Source organism: Pogoniulus pusillus, chromosome 21 (genome assembly GCF_015220805.1).
Source record: "Pogoniulus pusillus isolate bPogPus1 chromosome 21, bPogPus1.pri, whole genome shotgun sequence".
NCBI classification, from domain to species: domain Eukaryota; kingdom Metazoa; phylum Chordata; class Aves; order Piciformes; family Lybiidae; genus Pogoniulus; species Pogoniulus pusillus.
In genome coordinates this window covers 8,730,967-8,745,086 of record NC_087284.1, presented here as the reverse complement: position 1 = coordinate 8,745,086, position 14,120 = coordinate 8,730,967, and the positions used below count along the sequence as shown (strand labels likewise).

General features: G+C 47.1%; 1 protein-coding gene across 1 annotated transcript in view; it reads right to left on the bottom strand.

Moving 5' to 3' along the window:
• The window catches only part of TNFRSF11A (TNF receptor superfamily member 11a), a 36,356-nt gene that overhangs the window by 17,465 nt on the left and 4,771 nt on the right, over positions 1-14,120 (bottom strand). Inside the window, exons 2-3 of the mRNA XM_064160846.1 lie at positions 1,153-1,234; positions 569-694 (exon numbers count right to left, since the gene is read on the bottom strand). Of these exons, the coding sequence (XP_064016916.1) occupies positions 569-694; positions 1,153-1,234 (208 nt within the window). The remainder of the gene's footprint in view (positions 1-568; positions 695-1,152; positions 1,235-14,120) is intronic.

Genomic DNA, 14,120 nt, shown 5'->3' with positions numbered 1-14,120 from the left:
GAGACACCTTGAACCATAGCCCAAAGTACCACATCCAAACGACTTTAAAACACATCCAGGTTTGGTGGCTCCACCACCTCCCTGGGCAGCCCATTCCAATGCCTGACCACCCTTGCTGTGAAAAAGTTCTTCCTAATATCCAGTCTAAACCTACCCAGTCACAGGTTAAGGCCATTCCTTCTTGTTCTACCACTAATTACCTCTGAGAAGAGACCAGCACCAAGCTCTCCACAATGTCCTTTCAGGTAGCTGTAGACAGCAGTGAGGTCTCCCTTCAGTCTCCTCTTTTTCAAGCTAACCAGCCCCAGCTCCTTCAGTTGCTCCTTATAAGATCTATTCTCCAGGCCCTTCCCTAGCTTTGTTGCCCTCCTCTACACTCGCTCCAGCACCTCCACATCCTTCTTGTATTGAGGTCCCCAAAACTGTATACAATACTCGAGGTGTGGCCTCACCAGAGCTGAGTACAAGGGGACAATCACCTCCCTACTCCTGCTGGACACAGCATTTCTAATCCAAGCCAGATGCCATTGCCTTTCTATGACAATTTTCCTCAGTAAGAACAGCTCACCTTGATCACATATTTTATGTAGTAAGCATTTATCCTCTTCATTCCAGACATCCATATACTCATTTGGACCACATGGTTGGCAGACAGTATCAGAGGTACTGGTGCATCTAGCAGACAGGTATTTCCCTGTGAATGAGAGAAGGATAAGTAGGTCATTTGCAACTTGCACACAACGCTAGGTTGCTTAGGGGAAATAACAAGTGGGGATAACACTCCTGTACTGCTTGGGACAATCATTTCTTCCTGCCACCTTCTCAGTCCCTCAGACTGGCTCCCACTTATTGTGCCACTGAACCACCCATGAAGCTTATAGCCTGGGAGCAGTCCTAGCTAGATGCACGAGAAGCAATCTGCTATCTGTCTCCTGCAGTGCTATCCCAACAAAACAGCTGCTATGGCTTCTGCTGAGGTCAGCAGGACCACTCCTGCACTGGAAGGCGCTCGTAAGCCTGAAATAACACATCTGCAAGGTTATGTGCCAACAGATCAGCAGAGCCAGAAAAGCAAGCTGCCTCACTGACCCACAGACCTGTTTCGAATGAGCTTTGAAGTTGTGAAGCTGGTGCAGCCCAGTGCTCACATACCTGGTTCACACTTCCTGCAGCACCGTCCAGAGTATTCATAGTGTTGTTCGCTTTCACATGGTGGAGTGATTTCTAATGACAACTGGAGAACAGAAGGAGAGAGAGGACATGAGAACCAGTATACTTAGAGAGTTTCAAACCTACCTAGTGGCTGTGCTGGTAGTGAGAAGGAAAACTTTTCTCCTGCATAGCATTTTAGATAGCTAAGCAGTAAAAATTGCCCAACATTTATGACTTCAGAGGTGCTTTGTAGCCACACTAAGAATATGAACTTGGTGCTGCACACACAGGGACTTGTAATACAGCCAAGTGACAAATATATAACACAGTCTTGCAATTTGCTATGAACTTTTGGCCTGCTATAAAACCTTTTCTTACAGTACTCTATTATTTGGAATCTATGACTTTAAAACAATCATAAAGGAAAGAAGTTGACAGAGATACTTCTGTAGTCTGTTCCACAGAGAGGGCCTCAGACCAAGACCTGGGCAACTGACAGTTTTAATGTATAACATTAAGCAAACAAGTAAGGTGAATGATTTATACTCCTGAAAAAGAAGAAGTTCCCAGCTTCCCATTGGCACACACAATACTTCTGGCTAGCACCAGGAAATATTGCAGCTTTTTATGGCTCCCACTGTGTCCTGCAGAGATAGTCTATGGAACCAAGGCAGCCATTCAGAAAGGTGATACAATTAAGCCACCAGTTTTTGCTTCTCAAAAACCAAAACCAATACAAACCACGCCCTCAAACCACCTGGAAGTGTTACATGAGAGGGTGTCTGCAAAGCAGGTAGCAGTGTTGCCTCTAGCTCTTAGGGACCTTTGCAACCTCTCTGCCTATACATACATTGATGCTACTCAAAGGCCTGAACACATGGCTCCTGTGGCCAGACCTCAGGGTATCACTTGTGGCAGGAATCCTAGCCAGCCAAACTCTGTGCCCAGTCCCTTGCTGACCCTGTTTTGACTGCCCATGAGTCTCCTAGCAATGGTCCTTCAGGCAAACTCAACATATTACAAACAGCTGATTGTTCTCTTTCCTCCTTTTCTAGTTCCATCAACAGCAATCTCTTTAAACAGAAAATACTTTTCCCTAAGCATCTTGTCCTCTTCTAGTGCTGAGAAGAGTCTTGCACCTTAAAGACAACCAAAAAGAGTTGGCATTTTTTCTTAAAAACACCATCTTTTAGCTTGGAGTTTGAGCCATGGGTTGGTGCATAACTGGTGTTTATCAAACTTCATTAGCTGTAGCTGCAACAGAACAAGCACCTCAAGTCAGAGGTCTTAAGTTGGGCCTTGCTCTTGGGTCACAACAAAGCCATGCAATGCTACAGGCTTGGGGCCGGGTGGCTAGAAAGCTGCCAGGCAGAAGAAGACCTGAGAGTGCTGGTTAACAGCTGACAGAATGTGAGCCAGCAGTGTGCTCCTGGCAGCCAGGAAGGCTGACAGCATCCTGCTCTGTATCAGGAACAATATGGGCAGCAGAAGAGGAGCAGATCATGCTCCTGCACTTGGCACTAAGTGAAGCTACAGCTTCAATACTGTGTTCAGCTTCAGGTCACTGACTGCAAGAAAGACAGCGAGTTGCTGGAGCATGTCCAGACAAGGGCAACAAAGCACATGAAGCATCTACAGAACAAGTCTTACAAGGAGCAGCTGAGGGTACTGGGATTGCTTAGCTTAGGAAAAAAGAAAGCTGAGGGGAGACCTTCTAGCTCTCTATGAAACCCTGAAAAGAGGTTGTAGTGGGCTGGGGGTCAGAATCTTGTTCCAAATAACAAGCAATATGACAAGAGGAAATGGCCTCAAGTTCTGCCAGGATATTGGGAAAAATTTCTTCAGAATGAGGCACTGGAAGAGGCTGCTCAGAGAAGCAGCAGAGTCATCACTCCTGGAGGTATTTAGAAGATATGTAGGTATGGTGCTGAGGGACATGGTTTAGTGATGTTTTGGTGGTGCTAGGCTGGCAGCTGGGAGTTGATGGTCTCTTCCAAACAAAATAATTCCATGGATCTATGATTTTATATTTTTGCAAGCCACCATTACAGCAATTCTAGGTCACTCTGAGAGTCTTGCAAGAACTACTCTGCTGTCTCATTGCTAATTCTTTGCATTCATTAGCAGTACCTTTCCTGTAATAGGATTACATGCTTTGTGGAGCAAAAATTGCATGTTAGAAGGGCTGTGGTTAGTAGGTTGAGAGAGGTTCTCCTGCCCTTCTACTCTGCCCTGGTGAGGCTGCATTTAGAGTACTGTGTCCAGTTCTGGGGCCCCCAGTTCAAGAAGAATATAGAACTGCTGGATTGAGTCCAGCACAGAGCCACAATGATGATTAAGGGAATGGAATATCTCTCTTCTGAGGAGAGACTGAGGGAGCTGGAGCTCTGTAGCTTGGAGAAGACTGAGGGGTGACCTCATTCATGCATATAAACATGTGAAGAGTGAGTGCCAAGAGGATGGAGCCAGGCTGTGCTTGGTGATGCCCGATGACAGGACAACAGGCAGTGGGTGGAAGTTGAGGCATAGGAAGTTTCATGCAAACATGTGGAGGATTTTTTTCACTACGAGGGTGACATAGCACTAGAACAGAGTGCCCAGGGCGGTTGTGGAGTCTCCTTCTCTGGAGATATTCAAGACCCACCTGGATGCATTCGTGTGTGATCTGGTACAGGTGATCTTGCTCTGGCAGGGGGGGTTGGACTGGATGCTCTTTTGAGGTCACTTCCAGCCCCTAACATTCTGTGATTTTGTGATCTTGTGTTAGTGCAGCACCTCCCAGGAGGGGCACAGGATAGCCATCAGAGTTGACAAGGTGAGAGGTGATCTAGGAAGTGGAAAGTCAGCCCAGCTGAACAGTGACCCCACTCAGTATCCCCAAGAAAATGCTGAAAACATTCCACTGATCAAAGAAGATTGTTTTCTGTAATGTACTTCAGGCAATATCTGCCAAACCCCATAAGCTGGCCAGCACAGGAGTGAGGTGACACTGCAGGACCAAATGGCAGAGACAGGTCTTGAATGACAGATTTCCTATTTCAAGGCCATTCAAAAATGCACCAAAAGTGATGAGACAAACAGGTCCAGTCACTCACTTTTTGTCACAGAATGTCCTCCTCTTCCTTGTTCGCCCTAGTTTGGTAGTTCCTCTTCAGAAGAGCAGACTAAAACACTACTGAAGTGTCAAGCAAGGGCAAAGTCATCCTTTTTAAGGAAGGATATGCAAATCTAATATAAAGAACATTCAGCTAAAAGGTCTGGAATAATTTCTGAGGCTCACAACTCAGCCTGAGGAGCAGCAGCACAGCACTGGTGCTGAGGCTAGGGGAGCAGGCCAACTGTTTGGCCACTTCTGTGCAATTGTTTCATATCTCCATGCTTTAGTGTACAAAGAGGACTATTGTCAGAGTGTAATTCACAGCTGTGGCTGCATAAATCTACACTCGAGGTCAAGAAGAAGTCTCTGCTGCAACCACGGCCTTCCCCTTTTCACACAAGCCAATGCATTCACAGAGCTGCAACACTCCCTCCCTTCATGTATGCTCAACAGCATGAAGAGAAAGCTCTCAGTGCTCATGTGAGCCCAGCCTCCTCCTGAAGGTGAAGGATTTGGGGCTGGTACGGACTGGCTGGACCTACTGAGCACAAAAGCTACAGGTAGGGAGGACAGAAAGGGGAAAAAAAGCAGCTTGGGGTCTCTTAGGGTGAGGGTTGAACTTGGCCCCTTTTGCAAACACAGCCTTGCTGAAGTTGGGTTATCCCTTGTGTAACCCTGGGCTGGGTGTCAAGATGGAGGGGACAAACTCTTCTCAGTAGCGTCCTGTGACAGGACGAAGGGCAATGGATGTAAACTACAGCACAGGAAGTTCCACCTCAACATGAGGAAGAGCTTCTTTATTATAAGGGTCACAGAGCACTGGAACAGGCTCCCCAGAGAGGCTCTGGAGTCTCCTTCTCTGGAGAGTTTCAAGACCTGTCTGGACGCATTCCTGTGTGACCTGAGCTAGGTTCTATGGTCCTGCTCTGGCAGGGGTGTTGGACTCGGTGATCTATGGAGGTTCCTTCCAACCCCTAACATCCTGTGCTCCTGTGAACCCTCTGCCAGGCTCAAACTGTACTCCAGCTTCTCTTGGGGGCTGAGCACGGTTTGTGCTGCTGGCAGAATGATGACCTGATGCTTTGCCATCACCAGAGCATTCCCACCACAGTGTCCCGAGATGGGGAAGTGCAATTGGTTTCACAGATGAGGAACTTGCACCCGGAGGCAGACTGGCTTTACAGAAGTGACAGGAAACAAAACCAAGTCTCCCAAGTCTCAAGCTTGCCTTGTAACCCTTGGAACATCCTTCCTCTCATCGGGTGCTGGCCTGTGGGTCAGAGTGATTTGGGTATCACTGAACTCTTATCTAGAGAGAGAAGGGGCTCAGGGAATGAAAAAGTGTCAAACCACTTCTGAAGTACTTAAAAAAGACAAAACCCAGCCTGGTCATCCTTGTAATTGGCTCCTGTGTGTGAAGCTGCCCAATAAATACCACCACTACCTGGATATAGAATCATAGATTCAGTCAGCTTTGGAAGGGAGGACAACAATCATCTAGTTCCAACCCCCCTGCCATGGGCAGGGACACCTTACCCTAGATCAGGCTGCCCACAGCCTCATCCAGCCTGGCCTTAAACACCTTCAGGAATGGTGCCTCAATCACCTCCCTGGGCAACCCATTCCAGCCTCTCACCATGCTCATGTTGAACAGCTTCCTCCTCACATCCAATCTGAACCTACCCATCTCCAGCTTCACTCCATTCCCCTTAGTCCTGTCACTACCTGATATCCTAAAGGGTCCCTCCCCAGATTTTCTGTAGGCCCCCTTCAGATACTGAAAGGCCACAAGAAGGTCAACTGGGAGCCTCCTCTTCTCCAGACTGAACTCTTTCAGTTTGTCCTCATAGGAGTGGTGCTCCAGCCCTCTGATCATCCTTGTGGCCCTTCTCTGGACATGCTCCAGCACATCCATATCCTTCTTGTAATGTACTCCAGGTAGAGTCTCACCAGAGCAGAATAGAGGGGGAGAATCACCTCCCTCGACCTGCTGGCCACACTTCTCCTGATGCAGCCCAGGCTCTGGTTGGCACTCCTGCCTGCAAGTGCACACTGCTGGCTCATATTGAGCTTCTTGTCTAGCAGCACCCCCAAGTCCCTCTCCTGAGGGCTGTTCTCCAGCCACTCACTGCCCAGCCTGCATTTGTGCTTGAGAGAGCACAAAGAGCTGCAAGTATCCTGTGCAAATTTAATTTGTCATTTAATGAGTGTATAAAGCCCACAAATTCCTACAAAACCCCCAAACCCAGTCAGCTTTCCTGTTTAGTTAACACCACTTCAGAACAAATATATCTGACAGGGGAAGAGTCCAGAAGAAAAAAGATAAACACTCCCTACTTTGATTTATGCTCAACAGCATGAAGAGAAAGCTCTCAATGTCCATGTGAGCTCAACCTCCTTGTGAAGGTGAGGGATGTGGGCCTGGTACACACTGGCTGGACCTGCTGAGCATGAAAGCTACAGGCAGAGAGGACAGGAAGGGAAAAGAAAAGCAGCTTGGGGTTCTCTTAGGATGAGGGCTGAACTTGGACCCTTTTGCAAACACAGCCTCACTTAAGTCTGGGCTTGGTGGATCCTGCTAGGTCAAGCATGCTTACACATGCACCACTGACTTCTCTGGAAACACAAGCATGCTCCTGTCAAGGTTTGCAGGAGGGCTGTGTTCCAGAGTCAAGCTGTAAGCAGTCTTCTCAGATGCATTTCATTGTCACTTTCTGCTGTTGCTAAGAACGCTAAGCAAGAGTGTGCTTATGCTTGTAGGGTGGGAGAGCTTGGGTGACTCAGAGCTACAAAGCACCCCTGTGTTACTCAGCCCTTGAAAGAAAACATACACAGGTGTTTCTGAAGGGGGAACCAGCAGCACTCAGATTCCTGTCCTCAGGCTTAAGGAAATGTTTATTCTTGGTGCCGTTGAGCAATCAAATGGCAGCAGAAGCTGTGTGTCACGGATGCTAAAATTACTTTTCACTCAGATGAATGTTCAGACAGACATTTTGGAGAAGATAGAATTGCATGGGCCTCTTTCCTTTAAAAGAAAAAATCTGGAAGAACAAGCTCGGGGGTTTCCACAGCCTTTTTCCCATGTCCTTTCTGAACAAAGACCTGACACCTCACTGAGGATTGCTCATTAGCAATCATCTTAGTTCGGCAAAAACTGAGATGTGAAGGGACACATCAAGGGCTAAGTATCTTAAGATGACACCACCTTGCTCAGTGTAATTGTTTCTGGAGAGTACCCTACCCATCTGTCATCCTTTCACTCAGTCAAGCATATTTTTTTCTCCATTTTGTATTAGAGAGCCAAAGCATCCATGGGAGAGACAACTGCAGTCTGTCTTGCCTTGCACACATTTGTTCTTCGTCCTTTGGAGCCTGCCTTTATTCAAACAACTTCATTTGAAGTCCCTCAAGCTGCCTGCTGTAGAACTACAATATTTGTGTGGATTTGGGGCTTTAGTTTCCTTCATTTAGAAGGCTGAGCTTTGACCACATTTCTTGATCCAAATTAGGCCCTGCAAGCACAGCACCCTGGTATCCAGCTGGGGCAGCCTCTACAGTCATCTACTGCCTTTTCTCCTTCAGATACTAGCCACTCCCTCTCCTCTCACAGATAGGGACTCATGCCTTCAGCCTTGGAGCTCCCTACTGATTTGCTAAGCAAAACCCAGCTTTCTTCAGTTTGTTGCCCGTTTCAGAGACTTGCCTAAAATGAAACATTTAAGAATAAAAATATATTCTTGTTCTTGGTGTGCACTGCTCCTTGGCTGGTGCTCCCAGGCACTCTGTTGGGTGCATCATAGTAAAGTGCACAATGAATCATAGAATGGTAGAGGTTGGAAGGGATCTCTGAAGATCATCAAGATCACCTAGAGCAGGTCACAAAGGAATTCATTCAGATGGGTCTTGAAAGTCTTTAGGGATGAAGACTCCACAATCTCTCTGGGCAGCCTGTTCCAGTGCTCTGTTACTCTCACAGTAAAGAAGTTTTTACTCTTGTTGAAGTGGAACTTTCTGTGTTCCTGTTTGTATCCATTACTCCTCGTCCTATCACAGGACACCACTGAAAAGAGACTAGCACCTTCTTCTTGACACCCACCCTTCAGGTATTACAAACATTAATGAGATCTCCTTCTCTGTACCATAGAGTCTTCTCTTTTCTAGACTAAACAACCTCAGATCTTTCAGCCTTTCCTCATAAGGCAGATGTTCCAGTCCCTTTATCATCCTTGTAGCCCTATGTTGGATACTCTCTAGTACATCCCTCCCTGCACGTTCTGAACTGCAGAGCCTAGAACTGGACACAATACTCCAAATGTGGTCTCCATGGATGACTCTGTGACCTTTTACAATTATGATTTTATAAGGTAAAGAGAAGTCTTATGTTAAAGACAATCAGAATCACATGAATGCTGAATACTAACAGTTCCTTCACAGACTTCACTGGTGATAAAAATTCAATCAAAGCAGCACACAAGTTACAGCTTTGCAATTCCAGGTCTGTAATACATCTCAAAAATCTCAGACTGTGAATGAAATGCCTTTGGTGATGTCAACTTTCCAGTGACCAGTAAACCACATCACAGAACTACCACCACGTGGTAAAACAGAACCGGGAAATGGCAGCAGCTAAAAACTAAATGTTATTTCACTCTTAAAAATAGGTCCTTTCAACCCTGCTAGAGCTAAAGAGGCCAGAAAGAACACGAGGGGTAAAGCTGATAATAAAGAAGGTCAAGAGGATACTAACTTGCAACCAGGAAACAGGCAAACAGCAATAAAAGCCCCATCCTGACTATTCCCTTTGTCCCTTTGGGTTAGGGTGCAGCAAAAAGCAAACATCTGAGCAACTGGTGCTGCTCCACCAGTGAGAAGGAGCATTCCTCAATGTCAAACCCAGCAGAGTTATTTCTAGCTGTCAGACTATGGGAAGGAGAAGTGCTACACTGACCACTCTCGCGGCAGGGTGGTAGGGATAAGGCAGACAGAAACCTCAGGTGTATCAGCTGGGAGATGATAGAGATGATAGACAGCAGGGTTTTGGATCTGTGGGTTAGTCACCTTCCTTCTGTGGATAGACAACTCATGTACAGCGTTTTGTCATCCAGACACAAGGCTGCTGTCATGAAGCAGCCAGAAAGGTACACCTCACATCCTCACTGGCTGGGCAGTTGGTAGCTTTTGCACGTTGCCTGCACTTTGGTGCAAAGCCTCAAGCCTTTAACCTACACATCCTCACTGTCACAGCAATTCAAAGCCTAATAGCTAGTAGGTAGAATGTTTTGAAGATGAGTCAGAGAGTAAAACCCCCAAAAGCTAACCAAACCAAAATATGTAACAAAAAGGCATGACAACAAGACACCAGTCCCTACGGAGCAGAAATAAAACCTGCAGAATGATGACACTACTTAAGATGATACCTAGAGATGCTTGTGAAAAGGCTTGCAAGAGGCAAATCCTATAGATTAAAGAGGTGCAACAGCAGTGTTCACTAGGAAAGCTTAGTAGTCTCACAGAATCACAGTGGCTGGAATAGATACTGTGATACTGTGACCTCTGAGATCATCAAGTCCAGCCTAACACCATGACATCAGCTAAACCATGCCACCAAGTGCCATATGCAATCTTTTCTTAAAGAACTCCAGGGATGGTGACTTCCCCTCCAGCCCCCTCCTCAGTCTCGTTGCTCTTCTCTGGACCCGCTCCAGCACCTCAATATCCTTTTTGCAGTGAGTGGCCCAGAACTGGAGATAGCACTCGAGGTGAAGCCTCACCAGTGCTGAGTACATGGGCAGAATTACATTGCTAGTCCCACTGGCCACAGTAATCCTGATACCAGCCAGGATGCTCACCTCTCTGGGTACAGTCTCAACAACCCACCATGAGTAACTCACCACTCATTCCAGCTTCATTAAAAAAATAATAATGACACTAAAGACAGCAATTTATGAGGAGCACTTTCCTCTTGCATTTTAGTTCAGCAGATTGCTTTCCTATGCTTTGTCAGTGGAAGTCAAGTCTTAATGAAGACCATGAGAGATTTCTTGGGCTTGGCTCTTTCTGGATGCCAGATTAGGCGTTCAACTCTCTGTGGTTAAAACTCTGTGTGCATATGTACCCTCTCCTATCAGCATGCCACTGAAGTGGAACATAACATAGTAATCTCAGTGTGAGGTTGAGACCCTGCAGTCCTAGCTGAGCTGCCAGGAAGAATCACAGAATCTTAGAGGTTGGAAGGGACCTCAAGATCATTGAGTCCAATCCTCACCACCCTAAGGCAGGATCCCCTAGAGTAGTTTGCACAGGAACGCATCCAGGTGGGTTTTGAAAGTCTCCAGAGGAGACTCCACAACCTTTCTGGGCAGCCTGTTCCAATGCTCTGTCACCCTCACTGTAAAGAAGTTTCTCCTCATGTTAAGGTGAAACCTTCTATGTTCCAGTTTGTAGCCATTGCTACTTGGCTTATTGCTACACACCACCAAAAAGAGATTGGCCCCATCTACTCGACACCCACTCCTCAGATATTGATCAGATCCCCTCTCAGTCTTCTCCTCTCCAGACCAAACAACCCCAGGTTTCTCAGTCTCTCTTCATAAGGGAGATGCTCAAGTCCCCCAGTCATCACTGTGGCTCTCTACTGGACTCTCTCCAGCAGGTCCCTGTTTCTTCTGAACTGGTGAGCCCAAAATTTGACACAGTACTCCAGGTGTGGTCTCACTAGGGCAAAGTAGAGGGGGAGAAGAACCGCCCTAGACCTGCCGGACACACTTTCCTTGATGCACCCCTGGATGCCATTGACTCTCTTGGCCACAAGGGCAGATTGCTGAAATGGTTGAGTAAGCCTGTAGTCTGCTTCACCACTTGTGTTTTAGCTTCCTTCTCCTGGATTTTGGCATTGCACTTGGAACAAATGCTGAATACTCTGCAGGCAGAAATAAGGAAGGGTAGTGGTAGGGCTGTAGCCCTTCCTTCGGAACGGTAGTGGTATAGAGAGGATGCATCTAACACTCACAAACCATTCTGCCTTGCAGCGAGTTATAGTTAAAATTGCATGATGGGATCTGTACCTTCTCCATCAGGGAGGAACTGCTGCCACTATTAAAGAGATCAGGGCTGGGTGGAGAATCAGTTTGTTTAATCTTTGGTGTCACCACAAGGAATTCTGTCGGGTACTGTGGGCCAGTCAAGTTCCTCCTCATGTGAACAGACTTTGGCTGGTTTCTGCAGAGCAGTCTGCTTCACTACATGTGGCATCACAGAGCACTGTATTTTTTCTTGTGAGAGCAAATGGAAGGACTATTCTCATCCTTGCTTACTGAACAATAAGAAGTTACTGAAGAACACAATGCTCATAAGGCAGAAGTATTTGCTGTGGCAAAACAACATGCTCAAAATAGACTCTCCTGAGTGCTAAATAAGCGAATTTTAGGACTTCATATGAACTTAGTAGCACATTTTCCCCTATCTCTATTCTAGATTAATAGGTTGCCTAACAAAACCTCACGGTATTTTTTTTCCATACAAGTTTTCTTTTCTTTTCCCTCCACTTTGACCACTGACTAAATATGTTCTGCACCCATCTGCAGTCACAAATGTTGTTCTTTGTCATTCTTGAACAGATCCTATATACTTTTTTTTTCCTTTTGGAGTTGCCACAAAGTGGTGAGGGTGAATGACCTAATTTTCTTTCCCCCTCCTTGGCTAATTCGCTCTTGCAGGGTGGATTAAACCAGTCAGCTTGGCTCTTTTACCAAACACAGCCTTTCCTGGTCTCTTTTATCTAGATTTAAGAGAGGAGCAGCCAGTGAGTGGGTTTTGCTGAGCTAAGAGGTGGCTCTGAATCTCAGCTCTCTGTCTGCCCACTGTGCCTCCATCCTCTGCTGCACTCTCTGCTCCAGCCTGTCCTTTGGAGATATCACAGGGAAAAGGCTGGGATCCACTATAAACACACCTGGCTGAGTGGTGCAGGGAGGCAGAGTTGTGCCTCTGTTGTGGGGATGCTGGTGGGGTGATGGGCAGAAAAGGACCCAGAAAATCGAGGTGAGGGATGGATGCTCAATCTTATGTGATAGCAGCTGGCAGTAGGGATGTATCAAGTCCCATCCTGGGCCTGCAAGGGTAGATCTCTGTAACTTAGGTGGGAAACAGACAGGCTTCTATCTTGTAGGGATTAATGGCTCTTTGTTTGCAGACACGACATCCTTCGTGCTGTACAAACACCAAAGAAAAACAAACCCTTGGTCCAAAGAACTCACGCCTTGAAAAGGCAAACAAAACAGGTAACCATGGGAAGCACTGTGAAGAGCAACCAAGGTGGCTGCATAGGTATGGGACAAACCCCAGGATGTCCTGGAGCACTAGGCCTAAGTCAGTATCACTCCTCTGGTATGGTAAGCCCTTTGTAAGGGACTATAGAGCTATTAAGACAAATCAAAACCATCACTCCATCTACTCAGACCAGGTAATGCCACATCTCGTTCCGGACAAGAGAGCAATTGGGAGCTAGGAACCTTGCCCCACCACATTGTTTTGAGAGGAGAGTCCCTGGGCTCTCACACTATGTCACAAATATGACTGCACGCTGAGGTGCCAGGCAAAGGATTAGCAGGAAAATCGCATTGCCTGAAGGCCACCAAACCCTGCTGCCCTTGAGCATAAACAGCAGCAGACTGCCGTGGATGCCAGAGGAGCCTGCAGAGCAGGCATCCCTCCTGCAGCTCACTTTGTGACTTTCAGCCGTAGCTGCTTGTGGAGGTCCTACGACAGCATTTCTTCTACGTTGTGAACTTTGGACCATTTTCAAAGAAGAGTTAGTCATAAAATGGGGCAAGTTCCTGCAGGCTCGAGGCAGAACCAAGTCCACAGTGCAACCTTCATTTTCATAAAGCATTTGTAACCCACAAATATTTGCCATTGCGCTTTCCACCGGTAATTACAAACCATCCTCAGAGCAGCTGCTTCTGTATGCAGGCAATGCCAATGCACACTTAAACCAGAGGGTGAGCAGCTGCAGCAGAAGCCAGTGCCTGTTAGGTCTGAGTGTCCACTGACACAAAGAGCCTGTGCAAGAAGCATGGTTGCAGATCAGGATATGATGCAGCAGCCGTCTCTGTATTCCCCTCCTCTCCCTAATACCTGCCCCCACCAAGCTAATCCAACATCTGAAGCAACCAGTTCCTCCGAATGCCCAGAACTCTTCATGCTGCAGAGCACCTCAGCATCCCCTTGTAGGACTGGGTACAGGATGGATGCTGTGGCCACAGCATGTGGTGGTAGGAGCCCTGCTGGCTCTGGTCACCATGAACACCTCCATACAGACCCGGTCCTACAGAGGAAGTTGGCAGGGAGAAGCAGGAGAAAGGACAGCCTTGCAACAGGGGGGTTTGTTGCATCTGTGCATGTACTCGGTACAGCAGGGTCTTTCACCATTTGAATTCCAAGGGACAGATGGAGAAAGTGAAGTGACTCAGATACGATTCCTCTAAATAGCATTAAGGTATAAATACCAGAGAGCACTTCTTGAAGGTTCTTGTGCCTTTCTGTGGTGTAGCTATGCATGCATACATACTGATATAGGCTGGGCAGCAACTGGCTGGAGAGACGCCCTGAGGAGAGGGACTTGGGGGGTGGTAGTGGATGAGAAGCTCAGCATGAGCCAGCAGTGTGCACTTGCAACCTAGAAAGCAAACCAGATCCTGGGCTGCATCAGAAGTGTGGCCAGCAGGTCGAGGAAGGCGATTTTCCTCAACTCCACTCTGGTGAGACCCCACCTGGAATACTGCATCCAGTTCTAGAGCACCTATTACAAGAAAAATCTGGACATGCTGGAACGTGTTCAGAAAAGGGCCATGAAGATGAGTTCCTCTCCTGTGAG